Here is a 21,845-nt window from a genome sequence, read left to right on the forward strand (position 1 = left end):
ACTTTGTGGAATTACTTAACTGTTTGAGCTACATTCTAATCCTCACCTATGGTCATGAGCTCAGGGTAGTGACCAAAAACATGAACACATGGTGTGGAAAAACCGAAATGGATCTTTAGTTTGATGAAACAGCCAATCCAAACAAGGGATGGGCGGGGGGGCACCACAGACAAGGAAGCAGAGACAAACTGCATGAGGCAAAAAGGAACTGAGACAAACTGAAACCTTAAATACACATGAAGTAATCAAGGGAAGTGGACACAGGAGGGTGATGACACACAGCTAAAACTAATTAATGAGACAAGAACGTAAAACTCATGCCGTGAAAATGGTGGTTGAGCCCATCAATTCATCAGAAAAGTGTTTTCTGAGGTCACCAGCGAGGGAGCCAAAGGGCCCCCCCCCCCCACCAAGTGCTTCTATATAACTCATCTTTCTGCAACTAGAGGAGTTTCCTTCTGCTGGTAATTATAAATAATGCAGATTTGGCCAATTTCTTTCTACCATGGCCAATGTTAGAGTCAGAAGGTAGTTAAAACCAGGGTATGTTCACTGGCTAATGACCCTGTGGTGTCCTCAGTTTCACAGACTTATCGACCCCTCGCTTGTCACGTCCGGTTTCAAAAGACAAAGATGCCAAAAAGGCTCACTTTGACTTTATCCAGTTAAGTGTCGTGTGGGTGCTAGGCTGGGATAGGCTTCATATCTGCCATAGGGTACACCAATCTGTCACAGAACTAACACATAGAGACAGACAACCATTCACACGCACATTTACACCTGTAGTCAATTTGGAATCACCAGTTAACCTAACCCCCTGCATGTCTTTGGACTGTGGGAGAAAGCTGGAGTACCAGACATGCAAACTCTGCACAGAAAGGCCCCAGACTGGATTCAAACCCAGGACCTTCTTGCAGTGAGGCAACAGTGGATCAAAATTACATTTATATAGAGCAGGACCTCAGTGTTGCAGCAGACCCACAAAAATGGACAAATTTTTATAATTTGCCTCCATATTCTTTAGTTAGATATCAAGAGGAGGGTCACACCACAATGGCTAGAAAAGGGAAGAAAGGTTCTTCGTTATCCTGCCAGGCGGAAGGAGAAAAAGAGGGACAGTGAATCTCAAGATGAAAGAAAGACAACCAAGACTGGAAGCTCTACCACCCCCATTTTATTTATTTATTTTACTTTGCTCAGTGTGATTAAGTATATCAGCTCACCAGCAGCATGAAAAGACCAATCTGTGTACTGAACTATCGCCATGTATGTATTAGTTTATAGAAAATACTTTTTAAAAAAAACAAAAAAAAAAACAAGTAAAACTCTCATAGATCAGACGCAGCTTCACCAAAACAACCAAATGTGTGTTCAAGGAGCTTCAGACTGGATCATCACACAGAGTGAACATAAGTCACAGCTATCTTCATGCAGTCTCATACCTGATAGATTATTAATCTGATGAGAAAACCAGATTGTTAAACCAGGCTTTTTTAATCTCTCCACTGAGGGCAGCAGAACTATGGGTGGAGCTTCTGTTTTTAGTCACGATGCAGTCTTTTAGTTTTCACAGTTTCACTTCATGTTGTGATTCTAGCCGTACGTGTCTGTGATATTAATAACAGTTTGCTGTTTTTAATCCTCTGACAGAAACAAACTGACCTAAACTAACAGAGCATTCAGGCATTTAATTTGACCACAAACATTCAAATAAGATGGGGGGAAAAAGGAAGTGTGAAATGCTCTCTGTGTGTGCCTGAGATGTCAGGCTTCATATATGTCATAGTTCAGACAGGAAAATGACTCATTTCAGTCAAAGCCATGAGGAAGTCATCATTTAGGACTTCCTTTGAGAAAATAAAAGTCACAGGTGGGTACACAAATTCAAAGGGTCTGTTCAAATGAGGTCTTTACAGACATCCATCCTGCAGGACACCTGGATGCTCATCCTCTCCTCTAACTCTGTTTATTCACCACTTCCCAGCCTAGACTGCCCCAGATTGTAAAACCAGAACTGAAGGAAATCTGCCAACATAACTGGGCCAGAGCTGCTCTCAGAACCCAGTCGGCTACCTGCTGTTCCAAAGTACCATCGCCCCTGAACCAGAACAGTTCTCTAGTCAAAGGGGACAGAGTCTGCCTATTTCCAACTCTACATTTTTATTCAGTGACTTCCACAACTACAGCTTATGAATCACCGTCCACAATAATATGAAATGAAGCCAGTCTGGCAAACACTGAAACTCAGGCCAGAGGTAAGATAAGATAAACTCTTTGTCCCAAAAATGGAAAATTCCTCTGTTACAGCAGTCAAAATATTAAACTCAAAAAAGCAGCTTAAATAAAGTGGAATTTGTCAAAAGAATAAAACAAAATATGACAACAGCTTAATAAGATAAAAAAAATAGCTCAATTAAATACAATACTAAAAAATGAAAAAAGTTCATTAAGTAAAAGCAAAATAAACTAAAATATGACATAAATACCTGAATATAATACAATAAAATGGCTCTTTAAGGTAACACAGCTCAATAAAATCAGTAAAGAAAAATAAAACCAAATAAAAATGGTTAAAAAATGTAGTAAAAGGAAAAAAATAAGAACAATAAATACCAGATAATATCCAACACTGCCTTTATATATGAAAGAAAATAAAAAAATTCTTTGGATGCTTCACAAGAATTTAAAACATCTGATAAATGTTGACTGATTCTGGGGTTAGGTTAACTGGTGATTCTAAATTGCCCATACCTGTTGCGACCCTGAACAGGATAAGCGGAAGAGGATGGATGGACGAATGATTCTGGCAATATTGTGTTTTTAATGCTAATTAATGAAACTACCATGAGGCCCTGATATATAGTGAGTGGCACATTATATAGCGGATAAGTGGTTCATTGAAACTGGTGTTCGAGGAGCAAAGGAAAAAAGTGTTCATTATCATTATTATATAACAGGAATAGGAGCTTAGTATTAATAATAAAAATTTAAGTATAAAGAGAAGTGTAAAACAGGCGGTTCAACTCGGGCTTTTATTTTGGTAGTGTGGAGCGGAAGCGGCGCCTGTTGCGGGGCCCTTGTTTCGGGCGGAAGCGCTGACGGATCCAAACCTGTAGTTTGAGAGAGTTTTTGAAGTGGTTCATCTGGTTTGTTCCGGGCGTTTCTGATGTGACCCAGTGATCCGGGTCCCTGTGTGAACGTTTCCCCGCCACAGACCACTTAGCACACCCCTGCGGTGGGCTCTGTCGGTTAGCCTGTTAGCTTCAGAGTGGACCTCCTGGAGGGGAGTTCAGTAAACATGTCGGGAAGAGACCCGAGAGCCGAGTTCTACTACAACCTGCCCGCGTCCGTCGACAATGAGTTCTGCCGGATTATGGACGGGCTGTCAACCCAGGACTGGACCCGCTTTGGTGAGTCAGAACCAGAACTTTGACTGAATGCTAAAGGCTGGCAATATGGGGAAAGCGGGGAGGTGGGGTCCACCGTTAAAGGGCTTTTTCACCGAAATAAACCTGAGCGTGTTTATTTGGTGTAACAGCTCTTGAATGTAACTCCTGCCATGTGAAATCTAGTTCTTGTTCTTGTAGTTTTAATGGCGGTTACCAAACCAGCGCCATGTGGAATACTGACAGACGGAAAAATAAGAATAAAAGTCAACGAGCGGCTGATTTTAGAAGCGCCGAGGACCTCAGCTGTGATCAGGCGCTCTCATTCTGCCCTCAGGTAGAGTGCTTACCTGTCCTACCTGTTTCCAGAAAGTTGCGAATTAGAGGTTGTTTTGAAGGGGATGGCAGCTGAGTTAATACCAGGTACAGTTTTTGCCCATGTCAAGTTCACATTTTACTACTACTAAATATAGATGAATTCACTGGTCTCAGTTTTGAGGAAGTTTTTGGGAGATTTTATATGTGAGCAGAGCAGGTACGAGACACAAAAATGTCACAGAAACTGAAATTTCTTTCTTTTGACACATAATGAAAATAGTGAAGAAAAACATTAGAGGTAGTCTGCAGCCTATTTGTAGTGAGATTTTCTGTTTTTTACTAATAAAATTTGTTACCTAAGCTTGTGCGGAGTCCATTTAAATTTAAATCAACCTATAAAATTTTAGTGTTTAAGCAGTGTTTAGCGAGCTGTGACAGCCGCAGCCGACTCTTCTACTTTAATCTCACTGAATTTTATGGATAGAAGACAAAGGGACAGAATCAAATGTGGGTACTGGAGAACATTTATAGCACAGCAGCACAGAAAAGAAATACTACAGCGATTTTTGAGGCAGGGGAAAAAAAGGCTCGATATTGTACTGCATAGGTAGAGCTCATAAACTGTATCCGGAAGATGGACATAACCACGGTGATGTCATTTTGGAGCCTCATCATAAGTGTTTCTCGGCCCATAGATGTTCATCCTTGAGCTCCGGCAGTTCCAGTCTGCATCATCCGAGCAGCTATCGCAGGTGGTCCCGCATATGATGCCTACTTATTTTCCCCTGGACGTCCCACCATCGCTTCTTATCCTGCCCGTTACAAACGGCTCTTTATTGAGTGGCAACAAGCGGCCATTAGAGGATCTGCAGTTTTTGGTACTTGGTTTTGCAGGCCTGAAGGCTGGCTTGTTGTCAGAAAATGAGAAGGAAGCAGCAATGTTGGCTGTTCTTGTTCATATTTTGCAATGTTGCCGGTCATTTCTTTTTGCCAATGCTGTGGAGATGGCATAAGAAGCAGGGATATTCTTTGCTGAAAAAAAAACGATTGTTAGAAGAATAAACTTTAATCATTTGTGCTTTTCCTGTGTGCTTCTTTGATCTTTGTTGCTTTTTTTTTTTTTTTTATTTTTTGCGCTTCTTCCTCCTCGTGGTAAAATATGCTGTGGCCTTTCCCACTGCTGTTTTCAAGCCAATGAGCGTCAGGGCCGCTCATAGTGTATCCCACATCTGTGACGCACTTGTGGTTTGTGGCAGGACGGCACGTGAGTGTGTCTCCACAGCTTCTGCACTGGTTAAAATCCCTCAAATTTTCTATCAAATGTACACTAATGCAAGACTCTGGATAAAGCTGAAGTCACATGGGCAAGGTTCAAAGGTTAACCAGCTCATAAAGAAATTATACTTAGAGAAAAAAAAAAAAAACACTGACTAAATGTTGTGCACCGGATAAGACAAATAATCTTGTCCTTCCCCTGGAAAATGGACATGTGGACCTTTAAGTTACAGTTAGATCCATAAGTATTTGGACAGTGACACTTTTTTGTACTTTTGCATCTGCACACCAACACAGCGAGCTTTAAAATAAACATCCAGATGTAACTGAAGTGTGGACTTTCAGCTTTAATTCAAGGACTTTAACAAAAGAATCGCATTACCTGTTTAGGAGTTATGGCCGTCTCTGTGTGGAGATTCAGCCAAATGCTGCAAAACGTTTCAGGTTTTAATATTTCACATGTTCTCTTTGTATCATTTTTGGTAGAATAAAGTGTCTTAAATGATTTGCAAACTCATTATATTCTGTTTTTGTTTACATTTTCCACAGCAGCCCGGTGTTTTTGGTAGCAGGTTTTATTTCGTGATTGTTGATGGCGAGCTGCTGTGTGTCCTGTGAAGTCTGTGGTGTTTCGGTGAAACCGTCACATCAGTTTGTTTTTACTACTGTTTCTGTCTCGCAGCCTCCGAGATCCTGAGCGATCAGAACGACGTGCGATTGGCTGAGAAGCAGGAAAGGCGGACCCACTGGGTGATGGTCAATTGCTCGAACAGGAACATTCGAGTCGGGGAGGTGATCGACCTGCTGCAGCGTCTGCAGCTGTTACGCCCCCGTGACGTCATCATGAAGTGTGAGTTCATGCCCTACAAATCATGACCTTTGACCGTAAAGGGCATTACAATATCAGAGCCCATCTGGGGAAGTAATTCTGCTTCCTCTTAATGCCACTGTGCATGAGTTGGCTACAGTTCAGCGAGGGTGTTTGTGAGAGAGTCCTTAGTGAGTAGGAGTGAAGGAAGCATTATTTATACCTGCCTCTAGAAAAACAAGCCCGTGTACATACATACCACATACGTACCACATACGTACCACTTTATTTATAGAGCACTTTTAAAAACAGGGCTGACCAAAGTGCTGTACAAAACCATCACACATAAAAGACCAAAAACAGGTCAGAAGGCAATGAGATATAGAAATAAAACAAATGTGAAAGAGATTAAATTAATTAATTAATTAATAAATTAAGAACTATAACAGTGTCTTAAGATTTAAGTCAGACTCTCACACTGGGTCAAAGGCCAAGGAATAAAAATGTGTTTTTAAACGAGATTTAAAAACAGCAAGTGAAGGAGCCTGTCTGACATACAGCGGTAAACCATTCCACAATTTTGGAGCCGCAACTGCAAAGGCTCGATCACCCCTGAGTTTTCGTTGCAACTTCGGAACAAGTAAAAGCATCTGGTCTGCTGACCTAAGGGAGCGAGATGGAACATATGGGTGCAGCAGTTCAGATAGATAAAATGGGGCACAACCATTAAGAGACTTAAAAACAAATAAAAGAATTTTAAAATGGATTCGTAAATGAACCGGAAGCCTGTGAAGAGAAGCTAAAATTGGGGTGATGTGCTCTCGCTTGCTTGTACCAGATAAAAATCGTGCAGCAGCATTTTGCACCAGCTGTAGACGAGCAATGGAGGCCTGGCTAATTCCAGTCAGAAGTGCATTACAGTAATCAAGACGAGATGTTATAAAAGCATGTATTACTGTTTCGAGATTAGGTTTTGAAAGAAGAGGCTTGATTTTTGACAGTCTTCTCAGCTGAAAGAAGCAGGATTTCACCACCGCGTTCACCTGAGCATCAAGCCTTAAAGTCGGGTCCATTTTTACACCTAAATTAGTGATAATGGATTTCTCATATGGGGCCAGGGAGGAAAGGTCAACACAGGGGGCACTGCTGGTGCCACTGGGTCTGAACAACATGATTTCTGTCTTTTTCTCATTCAAACTCAGAAAATTTAATGACATCCATCCCCTGATGTCTCTAAGGCACTCAAGGAGAGGCTGGACAGAGCATGAACCAGTGTGTTTCAGTGGAAAATACACTTGACAGTCATCTGCGTAACAGTGAAAAGAAATATCATGCTTCCGAAAAATAGTTCCAAGTGGCAGCAGATATAAAGAGAACAGGAGAGGTCCCAGAATGGAGCCCTGCGGAACCCCCCAAGGGAGGGCAGCAGAGGCAGACTCGAAATCATCAATGCACACACAGAAACTTCTATCTGAGAGGTACAACTTAAACCACTGGAGCACTGCACCTGTGATGCCCACACACTGCTCCAGCCTGGAAATGAGGATCTCATGGTCCACAGTGTCAAACGCAGCTGTTAAGTCTAATAACACAAGTACCACACAGTCACCAGAGTCGATTGCTAAAAGAATATTGTTAAAAACCTTTAACAGAGCGGACTCAGTGCTGTGGTGGGTTTTAAACCCAGACTGGAACACTTCCAGAATTGCATGTTCATCCAGGAAAGTCTTTAGTTGGGTGAAAACAATCTTTTCCAGGATTTTTGACAAAAATGGTAGCTTGGAAAGTTTGCTAAAACAGAAGAGTCTAGGCCAGGTTTCTTCAGCAAGGGCTGCACAACAGCATGTTTAAAACTTTTTGGCACCACACTAGAGGTCAAACTGCTATTAATAAAGTGGACTTTAAAAACATTGTTTAAATATAGTTGGGTTTCCGTGTATCTTTTAAAAAGTCTGAAAATAAATAAAACAACAGAAAATAAGATCTTAAAATGAGTTATTTCACAGATGCTTTTGCAACTGCTGAATGAGATTCATTTGTGAAGAATTTTATTATTTATGGTGTTAAGTTTGCTCTGAGCTGTCTTTTGGTTATCACCTCTCTTTTGAATTTGTCACCTGTGGTTGCCTCGTGGTTCACGTTCATCCAGAAGCTGATACTTTGCTATTGTATCTACAGTTATGGCTGCAGCGTATAACCATGTTAAACACTGATTAGGGCTGCAGGACACAGTGAAAAACCACAAATTAAGGGGACATCCTTACTTTTCACGTTTTGTCCCGAATCCAAAGGGAATATAAAAACTGTTAGCTGGCTTAACGGCTGCTAAACGTTGGTTGCCAGCAGGTGCAAACACCTTTACTTGCTTACTCGGCAGCAGTGGTTGCTCACTTTTATTGATGATGTTTATCTTGAGCTTTCCGCTGTGTGTATTTGCAGTGCTAAAGAAGACACAGTTAAACTGGGGGTAAACAGCTTATTGAACTAAGAACCCGCTCCACTTCTGTTTGTCTATTTCTCTCTCTCCATTCTTCTCCCTCTGGATCTGACCCCTGTTCTTTATTTTTTTATATATATTTTTTTTGTCTGGGTTCACTGGTCTAGAAAAACCTCTTCACAAATTGTGGAATGTTCCTCAACATAAAATTGAAAAGTCTTTGAATATCTCATCCTCTGCAGTTCATAATATCATCAAAAGATTCAGTGAATCTGGAGAAATCTGTGCACATGAGAAAAGGCTGAAAATAAATGCTGGATGCTGTGATCTTCAGGCCCTCGGGAGGCACTGCATTAAAAACAGGCACGATTTTGTCATGGAAATCACTGCGTGGGCTCAGGAACATTTCTAGAAATGATTGTCATCACTGTCTGTGAGCACAGTTCAGTGCCATCCATAAACGCAGGTTAGAGCTTGGAAGAAGAAGCCAAATGTGAAGGTGACCCAGAAATGCTGCCGTCGTCTTTGGGCCAAAGCTCATTCAAAATGGACCGAGTGGAAAAGTGGAAAACCTTTTCTAAGGTCAAAATGAAAGTTGAAATTCTTTTTAGAATTAGATGCTGCATCCTCTGGACTAAACGGGTTGTTATCGGTGCTCAGTTCAAAAGCCTGCATGTCTTATGGTGTGGGGGTGCTTTAGTGTCTATGGAACTGTCAGCTTGCACATCTGGAAAGGTGCCATCAATGCTAGAAGGTATATACAGGACAAGATGAGATATTCTTTGAAAAGAGCAGCATGTTCTCTGATCCAGATGATGTTTTTCAGGAAAAGCCTCCATATTTCAGCAGGACGATGCTAAACCGCGTGCCGCATCTATTCCAACAGCATGGCTTTGTAGTAGGAAAGTCGGGGTGCTGAACTGGCCTTTCACCAACTGCAAACATTTGGCGTGTCATGAAACCAAGAATACGACTGTGAAGACCCGGGACTGTCAGACAAGAACGAGACAACATTCCTCTCCCAAAAGTCCAGCAGCTGCTCTCAGAGCTCTTAAACTTGTCTCTGACTATAGGCTGAACTTCAAGGATAAGCTGCACCTTTGTAGACTGAATCAAATGATAAAATCCTTTGGAATTAGTTCCTAAATCAAATAATTTCCCCATTAAAATGTTTTTATTGTGGTGCTGAAGGCGACGCTATCAGAATGATGCTGCTCGCGTCATGCCTGAAATCATGGGTCATGGTGTTGTGATATCATTACTGCTCACAGAAGGGTGTCTGTGTTGGTTCTCAGTCATCCAGGTCATGGTAGTCTCTCGAGCTTGAAAAAAAAAAAAAAAAAAAGCAACTGGACTTGTTTTTGGTTCTTGAAGACGTTTCACCTCTCATCCAAAAAGCTTGAGAGGTTCTGAAAGAAGTGAAGAAGCCTTTTGGATGAGAGGTGGAACGTCTTCAAGAACCAAAAACAAGTCTAGTCGCTCTTTTTTTCGAGCTCCAGAGCATCACAGAAGGGTGTTTTTACTACAATCAAAACCTGTTTAAAAAAAAAAAAAAAAAAAAAGTCTTCTTTCAAAAACATGATGAATATTGCCTGAAATATTTAAACCTCAAAATTTGTTTTTTGGACACAGCTACATTGGTTTATTCTGGACTCATGAGCGCCCCCTGGGAAACAGGAAGTCCAGTCTCAGATATATTAGAAGTTGTCTCTTCTCTGTCTGCAGGGGTGATAAATCCGAACCCTTACGCCTACGCTCCTGCTCCTGTTCCTGCTCCTGCTCCTGCTCCTGCTCTTCGTTTTCCTCCTCCTTTGGTTCCTTTCCGTGACTCTCGGTTTGACCCCCAGCCCAAAAAGCCAGAGGCCGTGCTCACACAGGAGACCTACAGACTCAGCCAGACAGGTAACGCACACACAGACTTTTCATCTGTTTGGTCGACTGGTTTGTCCGACCTGTCAGCTTGCTCATGTTTTCTGTGACAGTGATGATGTCACTTCTTTATTCAGTTGATACAGCAGAGAGTACACTACCCAGACCTACATCGCCCCCCCCGGAGCTGCGGTCTGAAGTGCAACAACACCACCAGGTCTCTCTCACTCACACTCTGACACACACGCACACAAAACACAGCGTTTGATCAATAATCAATACAGACACATCACTGCACAGCGTGAGGATGATGGTGATAATGATGTGTCCCTCAGCCCCAGGCGGAGGCGGTGGCAGCGTCAGCAGTGATGAGCAGCATCAGCTGCAGCATCACAGTGATGTGCTGGTCATACGAAGACGTGTATGCTGGGACAAACGGGTTCTCCCCCCACCTGCAGATAGGTGAGGGGGGGTTTGGAGTCGTGTACAGAGCGACTCTGAAGAACACCAACTGCGCTGTCAAGAGATTCAAACAGGTCAGCTAATCCCAACGCAGCTCAGACTGGAGGTGTTTTCAGGCAGCGAGCGGCATTCAGGCAACGGCAGGAACTACAGAAACGCTCTGCTTACTGTTTAAGCTGCAGCGGGGTAGATGCGCTCATCATCGTTTGTACAGACTGACGTCAGCACAGCCCTGCATCGTAGACCGTATAACAGATGGGTGTAGCTTCAAGGTGAAAGCTGCCATGCTTTCAGTGGCCAGTAGTGGGCGACTCTTCTGCTAGTAGGAAGTAGGGGTGGGACTTTAACGTGTTAATTTCGATTAATTAATTACGGGGAAATTAACGAATTAAAAGTTTTAACGCATTTTAATCGCACTTTGCACCGGAACGTTTCTCAGTGCACGAGTTCCAGGCATACAGATTATATCGACGCACGATGTGAAAAATTCAGCGGCCACATTGTTCGAAGGACCCGGCCCACGTCCTTCGAAGACCGCAAAGGCCGGAAGTGAGCGGCTAGCCTTCATATCAGCGTCCCTGCCCTCACCTCTGCGTAGCCTAGCAACCGTGAGTGCAAAGCACAGCTGTGTAAAAGCAGCTGGTTAAACGGAGAACGAACTTTTTCTCCTTTTGTGGTTTAATTTTAAGTCTTTAATTCAAAATAAGCTGTTAAAACACGCATGACACATTTCAACATCAAGGAATACAGCTGAGAGAATGATTAATTTCCAACTATATTAGTGAGACATTAATGTTGAATAAAACTATCAGTTATGATGCTTAACTTTAATTTCAGGAGTTTGCTTATCACAGGAGCACTTCCACCCTTCATTGGTCTGTGTAGTAGACTGGTGGGAAAATAAACAACATTTTGAAGTTTAAGCTTATGTATATTGATTCATTCATCAACCAAACTTGAATTAATATTTATCATGTTAAATATTTAAATGTGATTAAAATGCAATTAATTTCGATTAATTAATTACAAAGCTCCTAATTAATTAGATTCATTTTTTTAATCGAGTCCCACCCCTAGTAGGAAGAGATTGGTCCTTCGCTTCCATTACTGAGCTGTCTGTGCAGGCCATGGAATATTTTTATGACCCCAACCCTAACCCAACTACCCCACAGTTCCACTGCGGGAACTATGGGGTAGTTGGGGTTACAGTTGCCAGATTTGTGCCAGGCAGTCAAAGAAAAACAGCAAAACAAATGGAAATGACATGAAAGACAAAAAGGTCAGAAGCTAATCGATTGAAGTGTTGTGGGCTTTGATTTTGATACAAAGACCATTTTCTCAAAAGCTTTTATAAAACCCAGTCTTTGTGTAACCAGAGGAGTTGGCCCCTGCTGGCCATTACAAAGAAAGCAAGGTTAGGGGACAAAAAAGTCAGAAATGGATCGAAAAGGTTCTGCGGGCCTTTGTTTTGGCTTATCGTGGCCATGGACGAAAGACGGATGTCGCCCGCTGGACGTCTGCCACTGGTTAGGCTTCAGTGAGCCTCTAGCTAAGCATTTACATGAGTGACAAGTTGTTAGCCAATGAGAGCATCCTTGTTGACCGTCACAGAGCAGAGGAGTCGCCCACTGCTGGCTGTTAAATTGAAGGCAGGTTTAGGTAACCCCTCCATCAGCTTTAGTTTTTCCGAGAGATCCTGCGTCTCACACAGAGAGACGGTGAGCGGCGGCGGTCGAGCCGAACGACGAGAAGAATCAACAATAGCAAAATAAATAAAGGAAAACTTCAGCTGTTAAAAAAGGTTTATGGTAAAAACAGCTACTGACAGTAAGAGGAGGGGTCAGCTGCTCACTGTCTGAAAACTCCTTGTGTCATTGGTCCATTTCACTGCCAGGAAGCAGACTGTGATTGGTTGGTATTGCTTCTGTTTTTGACAGGACGGTCTGCTGGACTGGACTCTGCTGAGGAAGAGCTTCCAGACCGAAGTCGAGCAGCTGTCGAGGTGGGTGAATCTCCTCAGTGAGGATTTCAGTTGTTTTTGATAAAAGTCACAAAGTCACGTGCTTATTAGTGTGTGTGTGTGTGTGTTTCCTCCTCAGGTTCAGACATCCAAACATTGTGGATCTTTTAGGTTTCAGTGAAGGAGGAGGGTCATTGTGTCTGATTTACAGCTACATGGAAAACCGATCTCTGGAGGACCAGCTGCACAATGTAACACCTACACAAATGCACACGGCTCAGATATTTTTTCAGGGTTTTCCCAGATTTTCAGAGGACTCAGGTGCTTTCTGGGTGTCATTGGGTTTTTTAGGTTATTTCCTTTCCAACCATTATCCCTACAGTTATTTGTGAAAGAAGGCTGACATCGCTCAGAGCATAAAGTCTTTGCTCCATTATGTAACAGGTTTCATGCAGAGGCTGTCATTACCTGACACACCCAGCGCTCCCACTACAACCCTCCTTCCTTTTGAGCCGTTAGCTCCATCTGTTGCTCCAAGCAGACCTGAACAGAACACAGTGAGCTATAAATAAATAAACTTCATGGGAAGTGAATATCAGGATTGAAGGGGAGCTAAATAATAAAAAAAATATCAGTTTAGGGGGTGTTTTCTGTCTTTCGTTGTTTTAAAGTTTGCTAGTATTGGCACATGTGAGGTCAAATGAGGATGTCGATAGTTAAACTAAATAAATTGACTAAATAATTAACACAGCTGGGTATACAATCATTTCTGTGCCACTTTCTCACAGTGCAAACACTGCAGTGATGTGATTTATTGTAGAATTCAGTATTGAAATATTGAAAACATGTGTTTAATACTTAGTCTTTACTGTCAGACCCATAAACACCACTGAGGCTGCAGCTGAATACAAATCAAACCTGCCTGACACACATTTAAATATCATTCTGATGGAGTAACAATTAACCTCCATCAGACTCTCCCATGCTTTGTTGACATGATATGATGCTGTGATATTCTCGTCATTTAGACAGTGAGTATTTTCGCCAGCTTCAGTCAGGCTAAACTTGATCGGTATAGTAACTCTTTTCCAGTCAAAGCGGTTAAAGGGCAGACACATTCATGCAGCTATTAAACTCCTGCACAGTGCTTTTCCTCCCACACACACTCTGCAGCAGCAGAGTTTAACATCCTCATATCTTTGCTATAGAATAGTTTTATCTTTTGTAAAATCAGCCCATCTGCAATGCTACTAACTAGACTTATGACTTATGCACGTTTGTGATTGGTCAGATGCTGCCAACACCACCCCTTTCATGTGAATGTGATCGTATCTTGGTTAATAAACCCTGGATTAACTTATTGAGTTGGTAAACACCTGCGTGTGACTGCTTAGCCTGATTGCTGATGTTAGGTTAAGTAAAGCCAGATAAAGAGATCCTGAGTATCTTGAACTTGCTTTGTTGTCCAGGTACCCGCTTTGGCCTGAGGTGGAGGTGGAGGGGGGGTAGCTCTTAAGCTTTTATGTTAATTGCGCTGCCTCCTACGTTGTTTTTATATTCATTCGCCATTAAAACGCTCAGTGCTGCGCCTGAGTCTTTCAGTGCTTGGGGAAAACCCTGCCCACATGTTTGTGCGTTTCATGGGTGTGTGTTTATTTCCGCCTGTGTGTTTCAGGAGTGTGTGGTCCTCTCGTGGTCTCAGAGACTCAGTATTGTTAAAGATGCCTCAAAAGCCCTGCAGTTTCTCCACTGCCCTTCTGAAGGTCAGAAACCGCTGATCCACGGGGACGTGAAAAGGTGAGCTTCAAAACCGATGATGTCACACTGTGGCTGTGCAGTAAATATAAATGCATGTGTACTACAGTGATCAAAGTAAATTTAATTGAGTTTGCATTGGCTGTGCCTGTTTTGCAGGGTTTATCATGAGCATATGTGAGATGAGTCACTGAAAACTTTAATAAAAGCAGAAGTTATGCTGGATTATCTCCAGCAGGAAGAGAGAAATGAGTGGGCGTAGTGAGCGGCTATTTCATTCTATTTATAGGCCATAAATTCACTTTTCTTTAAAATTCCAACCTTGGTAATGAGGTGGCTTTTATTTTAGTTTTTTCTGTGAAAGGTATCTATATATACCGCTTTTCTACTCTGAGCAGTCGAAAGCACTTTTTACTACAAGCCACATTCACACACACACATTTATACAGCGCCTTATTGTATCCCTTTAAGCTCTTTCTAACAATCACACTTGCGCTCTGAGGGATGAATTGGGGCCAGTTTGGGGTCTGATATCTTGCCCTAGAGCGGTTCGACATGTGCGCTGCTCTATCTCCTGAGCCCCAGTTGCCCCATTTATCTTTAATCCTCTTTTATACGACCAACACGGGAGGAGCACAGAGGTCGGAGTATGTAAGATGAGATTTTTAGCTCTGCTGTCAGTGACAGTCACCGGAGCTGATCCGATTCCAAGCCGTCCAGCATCTGTCAACTTTTTGCTATATTTGCTGCTACTCAGTCATTTTTATTTAAAATCTTCTGAAACTTGGTATAAATACTGTTTGGGTAAGGCTCTACAAAATAGGGCACGATTTATGAATTTTTGACATTTTCAACAAGTAATGTACATTGATGTTTAGCTTTGATCCCTACTCCTCATGTATACCTGGGCCAACTCTTTTGAAATGTCTTTTGAGTATTCAATGTGCAAAGCTCTGCAAAATGTTTCAATTTTTTTTTTAATTTTCAATTATTTTAATGAAATTAAACTACATTCATGTTTTAACTTCAGTGACTACATGAATTTCCTTCAGTGATCAATAAAGTTGTTTTTATATCTCCCTTATTAGTGCCTGAATCTTTTGAAAATGCTGCAGATAAATTTTAGATTTATTTTTTACAAAGTTTCAAAATTTTGAAGAAATGCTGTACATTGATGATTAACTTCAGTCACTACTCCTTCCTTATTTTCTTGGCCAGTTTTTTAAAAGCTTGTATGAGTATTTATTGGGCAAATGTCTACAGAATTTTCCAGACAGATTTTCAATTTTTGACTTTTTTTAAACAAATTTTTTGAAATTTTCCAGAAATACTGTACATTTTAACTTCAGTTGCTACTCCTTCTTTAGTTATTGTCTTATTCTTCTGAAACTTGTCATGAATATTGATTGGGCAGTGATCAACAAAATATTGCAGTTTTTTTTTTTTGTTTTTTTTTTTTACATTTTTAAGAAATGCTGTTCATTGATGTTTAACATCAATCTCTACTCTTTCCTTATTTATTGGCAAATTCTTCTGAAACTTAGCACTCGTCGGGCACTGGTCGACAGAATGTTGCAGACAGATTTTAAACTTTTTATTTCTGTAGTTTTTACAATTTTTCAAAATTTGTAAAAATAAAAATAAATTAAAAAGTATGAGCTCAGTGATGGTTGGCCTACAGCCAAATAAGTTTCTCTTCCAATCTATCACATGCCAGTAAAACATTTGACAGCAGAGCTCTACAGGCCAGCGGTTCCCTTGTTGTTGTCCAGGATGTTGTAATTTCACCACAGCAGACCCACATCCACAACATCCACTGTCACGACACTGAGCAGTCTGTCGTAAGCGCAGTTAGATTCTTTGAGCCCTGCTTTTCTCCTATAAATTCTCCTTCACATCTTGTGTACTCCACATCTTGGCCCTTTTATCTCTTTCTGACATTCAGCGAAACACAACAAAGAGAGCGGAAGAAAGCGTCTCTTCTTCTGCTGTCTAGAGATCGCCTTCGTTCTTTCTAGGGATGGTGTGTAAAACGTGTCGGCGTAGGCAGGTGTCATTTCAGATGAAACTGAGTTTACAGGAAACAAAACCTGAAGCTGAAGTTCCTGTTTAATAAATACGGAAATGATTAGTATGAGGTACTTTTACCATCACATTTACTCATTTATCACAGTTAACATGTTCCACCTGGTCATAATGCTGCCTGATGTCATAAAGGCATGAATATTTTACCGTCGAGCTTCTCAGAGTTTAACATCAGAAGTCTAAACGCTTTGTTTAGCAGCTGTACTGTGCCTGCAGTGAGGTGCACATCACAAGTCATGTTGTCACTTAACAAACATGCAGCGGTCTGTGGTGTTTTAGTCATTTGTGAAATCATGCACTCAGTTATGTGAATATTTGCTTTTCTTTGTCAAACAAAGTGCTGCACAGGCAAAGAGAACCATCAGGGCAGAAATCCAGCTTCTGCTTTCACTTCAAAAACACTTTTTGTTTTGGTGCCCGTTTCTCTCCAGCTCCAACATCCTGCTGGACGGTCACATGACGGCGAAGCTTTCAGACTTCGGTCTGGCTCGGTTTGTGCCCTTTGGCTCTGCCGGTGGCTCGGCAGCTAGCACGACAGCTGTCGGTAAAACGACAACAGTGAGAGGAACGTTGGCCTACCTGCCGGACGAATACGTGAGGAACGGAGAGCTGGGACCCAAGTTGGACGTTTACAGCTTCGGAGTGGTGAGATGCTGCAGGGGCTCATGGGAAATATAGTCTGTTAGATTGAGAGGAATGTTTTTGGAAGAAAAATCAGATTCTGTGTTTCTGTGGATTGATTGAAAAACTGAAATGATCTTAACCTTCAAGTAACTGAGTTTTTGACCCCATCTATATACTCATATATTCCTAATCATAAAAATATTTCCTATGACAAATTTGTCAGTCTACTTCTCCAGTAACATTTTGTAGTTTTGAAGAGAAACAGGCCTGTTTCTGTGGAGAGTATAATGGGAAGTTGTGTGAAATACAGTTTTATTTTACATTATAGGCATTGATTTTAGTGCATTGTTCAACTTCTAATCACTACATTGTGATGTTTTGAAGTGAACAGATGCCTTAGTTTTCATTGTTTCGCCACAAAATATTTGAAACATCACACAAGATGTGAACAAAGATGAAACGGAAGCATGGAAGTAAGAAAAGGTTGGAGGAACTGTGATGACAGCGAAACCTGATCTGTAATTTGGTGTGGAATTAATGCTCGCATACTGTAATATATATAATTCATACCTTGATTCATACTTTACCACACCCTTACAGATAAATTAATCTGTGACAGATAAACATAAATGGAGCCATAGAAAATGTATTCCTGTGTAGGATCTAATGGAGGTCATAACTGACGCCGTTGTCTTCCACTCTTTTAGCTGCTGCAAATATGTTTTAGGAACAGACTTGAAACTGAACATTTTTATTCTGAGAGCAGAAAACAACAGAGCAACACAGCGTGTGTGTCTGTGTGCGCTTCAGGTGCTGCTCGAAGTGCTGACTGGACGTCGATCTCTGGAGAAAGACAGGATATCTGGAGAGAGATACCTGGTTAGAACACACACACACACACACACACGCTCACACACACACGCTCACACAGCTGATGCACAGATTGAGTTGTTTTGAATGTGCAGCTCTGGAAAAACCACAAAATCCTTCCAAACTAGGCCGGTGTGTTTCCCTGTGAGTAACCTGGTCTGTCCAATCAAGTTTTGATTCTGGTTTGCAGAAGGACCTGGTGGAGGATATCGAGGAAGGTCCAGATGGCTCATCTGAAGCAGCTTGGAGGAAGCAGCTTGACAAACGGCTGATTTCAGGTCAGTGTTTGAGATGAGATCACAATCCCTGCCCTTCTTGTGCGTGGCTATATGTGCTTCCTGTTACCAACTGTGTTCGCTTTTCCTGCAGGGGGCACTGCTGAGCCCAGTGGTAGCCTGCAGCTTGTGACTCTGGCCTGCAGGTGTCTGGCCAAAAACAGGAAGAAGAGACCAGTAATGAAAGAGGTAAGAGCTAGCCACACCCACATTTACACTGCTTTAATGTAAATAGATGAAATTACTGTAACTACTACTTTCAGTTTGAAGGTTCTCGGTTCAGTAGATCCAGACTTCCTCAGGTGGATTTTCAGTCAGTCTGGACTTCCTCCATTCAGTTGGTCCACACTTCCTCAGATGACAGTTTACTCGGTCCACACTTCCTCAGTTTATGGTTCAGTTGGTCCACACTTCCTCAGAAACAGTTTCATTAAGTCCGGACTTTGTCAGATGCAGGTTCAGTAAATCCAGAATTCCTCAGATGTAGTTTCAGGAAGTCCAGACTTCTTCAGGTTCATTCAGTCTGGACTTCCTCAGTTTTTTCACCTCAATATTTTTTTTTTCTTTCTTAGGTGTTTTCAATTCTTAAGGACATAAACAGCATGGTGAGGGAGCCTCCCTACCAGTCCTTCCCCAGACCTCCCCGCTCCCTGGACTCTGATGTACAAGATGTGTCACACCAGCTGTCCAAACTGGGACCATTGGAGGACACATACCAGGTGTCACAGTTCACCAAATTCTCCTCCTCTCCCTCTTTGTGCACCGTTTCCCCTCCTGACCGACTCCACTCATCCTCATCTCTTCCTCCATCATCCTCTTTACCTCCTCTGTCTTCCTGTTCGTTTGCTGGTCCATGTGAAACCGATGAGAGTCGAGGCTTCTCCCAGTACGACCTTCGCCCTCAGTTGACATCAAATGGGACCAGCTGCAGGTCTTTATCTCCTTCCACCAAAGACCAGTATCGCAGTCCAACCAGGCCCACAGAGGCTCAGTGCAACCAGCCTTCTGTGCCCACAGAGGACCAGTACAACTTCCCCACTCAGCCCAAAAGTACCAGTTTCAGTATAGGACCCGGAACACTCACTCTAGGAGTCCCTAGAGGGCAAACCACAGCAGGGTTCTGTGGGTTCTCTCCTGCAGGATCCCTGAAGTCAGCATCTCCGGAGCCTTCAGGTACGTCACCAGCTCGTTAAAGGACCAAATTGTAGTTTCATTAAAGAGCACCATTCCTATACTAGGTGCTCATTATACCTATATAATGAGCACCTATAGTTATAGGTGCTCATTATATAGGTATAATGAGCATATCCGTTTCCTTTTTGTGCAGTCCACATAAATTCCAGTAAGCAGCGACTCCTGGAGAAGAAAACTTTGTACGAGGATGGAAGGATTCATACTCCTGAGCTGCTGTCGTCTGAAGACATCTGTATGCAAATCACCCGCAGTAGTTTTTATGATACCTGCAGTGTTAATTTTGACAGCAAATTTTGATTTAGTTTTAGTCATCTGAATAGTTTTAGTTTTAGTCGACGAAATTATGGTAAGAATATAGTCGACTAAATCTACAGTCGATTTAATCGACTAAAATATAAAGGGTATAAAATGTAAATGCTTTTTCTTCAGTTCCCTTGAATTAGTCATTATACACGCTTACACAAAATTAAACGTTTATTAAAAGTTATTATTATTAATGATTGAAAGACCAATACACACACAAACATGTAACATGAGATAATACGAGTGTTTTACAGCAGGACGCTCTGAAGGGTACAGGAAAGGCTAATCCACCGCGGTGTGGAGATTTTCTCTAAACACAAACTGGGAAAAACACTTTACCCTGCATGACATTAAAATCTTACCTTTGCATGGAGATCTGGGTGACTGGTTTGCACATGTTGTTTAACATTTGTCGTGTTTTTACCCGAGATAGTCGCCCCACATGGTTTACACATCGTTTTGTTTGTCACAACGTCAAAGGACAAATGTGTCCATACATCGGCTCTTCTCTTTCTTCCTGCTGACACTGTTTACATCACTTAGTTAAATCACAGGCTAGTTTGGTCTTCCCTGGTTTAGAGTAAAGAAGTGCAACTGTGCGTTTGATTGGATGTTTTCCTAACTTGTCCTGCCCTGTCACAAAATTAAATAAGTTCTGATTGGATGTTGTCCCCACCAAGCATTTTCATCTCGTTTTCATTCGTTGACGAAAGTGTCAGTTAATTTTGTCATCGTTTTTATCCTTTTAGGTAGTTTTTATTTAGTTATCGTCTCATTTTCATCATTTAAAAAAAAGGATCGTTGACAAAAACCATGACGAAAATATTTAGTCAACGAAGTTAACACTGGATACTTGTCAGAGTTTTGCTTTAGTTCGCTCATCGTGTTTCTCCTGTGTCTGATCAGATGAATCGAGGAGTTCTGGGCACTTCAGAGGACCAGAGGAGAGCGACGAGCTGGATTATCATCCCGCTAAACACAAGTGACTGCAGTTGCCTATGATGGACATAAACTAGAGGACCAAAGATGGACAGTTTCTGGAGCCCATCTGTGGATTTTACCGTCACTGTTATAGAAGAAACTGCAGGATGCTGCTGCTGCTGCTTCGAGCTGCATTACATTTCAGACTGCTGATGAATTTTGTATTTTGCTCCAGCTGTGCCTTTACAGAAAAACATCACTCGGTTCATACCAAGCAGTCACACTCACATTAACATGGCACGACATTCCCGTTATTTTAATCTAATTGAAACTATTTATTCATAAGTCTTTTAATGATTTTAAAATTTACATGGAAATATTTTAATAATATTTGTAATTGTGTCATAAAATGCTGAACACACAGTATATGCTATATGCTTCAAATGTTGTAGAGTTTGAGACAATGTTTGAGATCACTGAGCCCCAACAAAGATCTGCAGTGGGTTTAATACAGTACAGAGATAAGATCAGAGGAGAGTCTGCAGTCACATTGGAGCCCTGAACTTTACTATACACGACCCTACAGGACACGAATGTCCAACATATTGGTGTTGGTCTTTAACCTGCCTACGCCGTAGTGATGATGTCAAAAATTCTGCATTTTGAAGCCTTAATGTTATTTTGGCTGCTGGCGTGTTCGTTTTTTGGAGCCAGAAGAAGCCATATTTGGATGGGAGGCAATATGCATCTGAATTTCAGTCTCCCAAACTTAAGCACAATTTCTTGAACGATCGCCACCATATAAGACATTTGTCAGATAACCTTATGATCCAAAAGGGTCCAGTTCAGCAACTGCACTTAGCGGAGGTGAGACCTAGCAGACATGCAACAGCCTCTAACTTCAACCCTCAGGTAAATTCAAATTGATGTTATGAAGGGGAAAATACTCTGAGGACAAAACAGGTTTTATAGCAGGTGATAAACATTTATTTCTGCTGTAAAGTTGGACATTTTAACAGGAGGCACTTTTGGAGGTGGCCTCAAGTGGCCACCTGAGGAACTGCCGTTTTTGGGACTTCCGCACTGTCTTCAAAATCTGACGTTCATGAAAAGGGTTCTCCATACTCTTATTTTCTATCTACACTTCCACTCAGTTGATTACAGCAGATGTCTGCCTCTCCCTGAGCTTGGCCCTACACAGCGATGGGGCAATTCCTGTTAAAAAGGACGTGTTGTTTTTTTTTTTTTTTTCCTCGCTGTTAAGTGCTTGCTTATAGGGGATCATCTGATTGTTGCCATTTCT

The 21,845-nt window shown here is 41.8% G+C and overlaps 1 protein-coding gene across 3 annotated transcripts; it reads left to right on the forward strand.

Moving 5' to 3' along the window:
• Positions 1 to 3,056: 3,056 nt before the first annotated feature.
• irak1 (interleukin-1 receptor-associated kinase 1) lies at positions 3,057 to 20,870 on the forward strand. 3 transcript variants are annotated; one of them, XM_030732911.1, is made up of 15 exons: positions 3,057 to 3,410; positions 5,662 to 5,829; positions 9,950 to 10,126; positions 10,231 to 10,310; positions 10,429 to 10,629; positions 12,493 to 12,557; positions 12,655 to 12,766; positions 14,191 to 14,312; positions 16,787 to 17,000; positions 17,790 to 17,858; positions 18,040 to 18,127; positions 18,219 to 18,313; positions 18,697 to 19,297; positions 19,452 to 19,550; positions 20,528 to 20,870. In XM_030732911.1, the coding sequence occupies exons 1-15, from the start codon at positions 3,299 to 3,301 to the stop codon at positions 20,605 to 20,607; spliced, it is 2,283 nt and encodes a 760-aa protein (XP_030588771.1). In that variant the 5' UTR covers positions 3,057 to 3,298; the 3' UTR covers positions 20,608 to 20,870. The 3 variants fall into 3 exon arrangements, with proteins under 3 accessions (XP_030588771.1, XP_030588772.1, XP_030588773.1); XM_030732912.1 differs by lacking the exon at positions 19,452 to 19,550; XM_030732913.1 differs by lacking the exons at positions 19,452 to 19,550; positions 20,528 to 20,870 and having other exon boundaries at positions 18,697 to 18,843; positions 18,971 to 19,172.
• The last annotated feature ends 975 nt before the right edge of the window (positions 20,871 to 21,845 follow it).

This window comes from Archocentrus centrarchus, chromosome 7 (assembly GCF_007364275.1).
Source record: "Archocentrus centrarchus isolate MPI-CPG fArcCen1 chromosome 7, fArcCen1, whole genome shotgun sequence".
In the NCBI taxonomy this organism is placed as follows: Eukaryota; Metazoa; Chordata; class Actinopteri; order Cichliformes; family Cichlidae; genus Archocentrus; species Archocentrus centrarchus.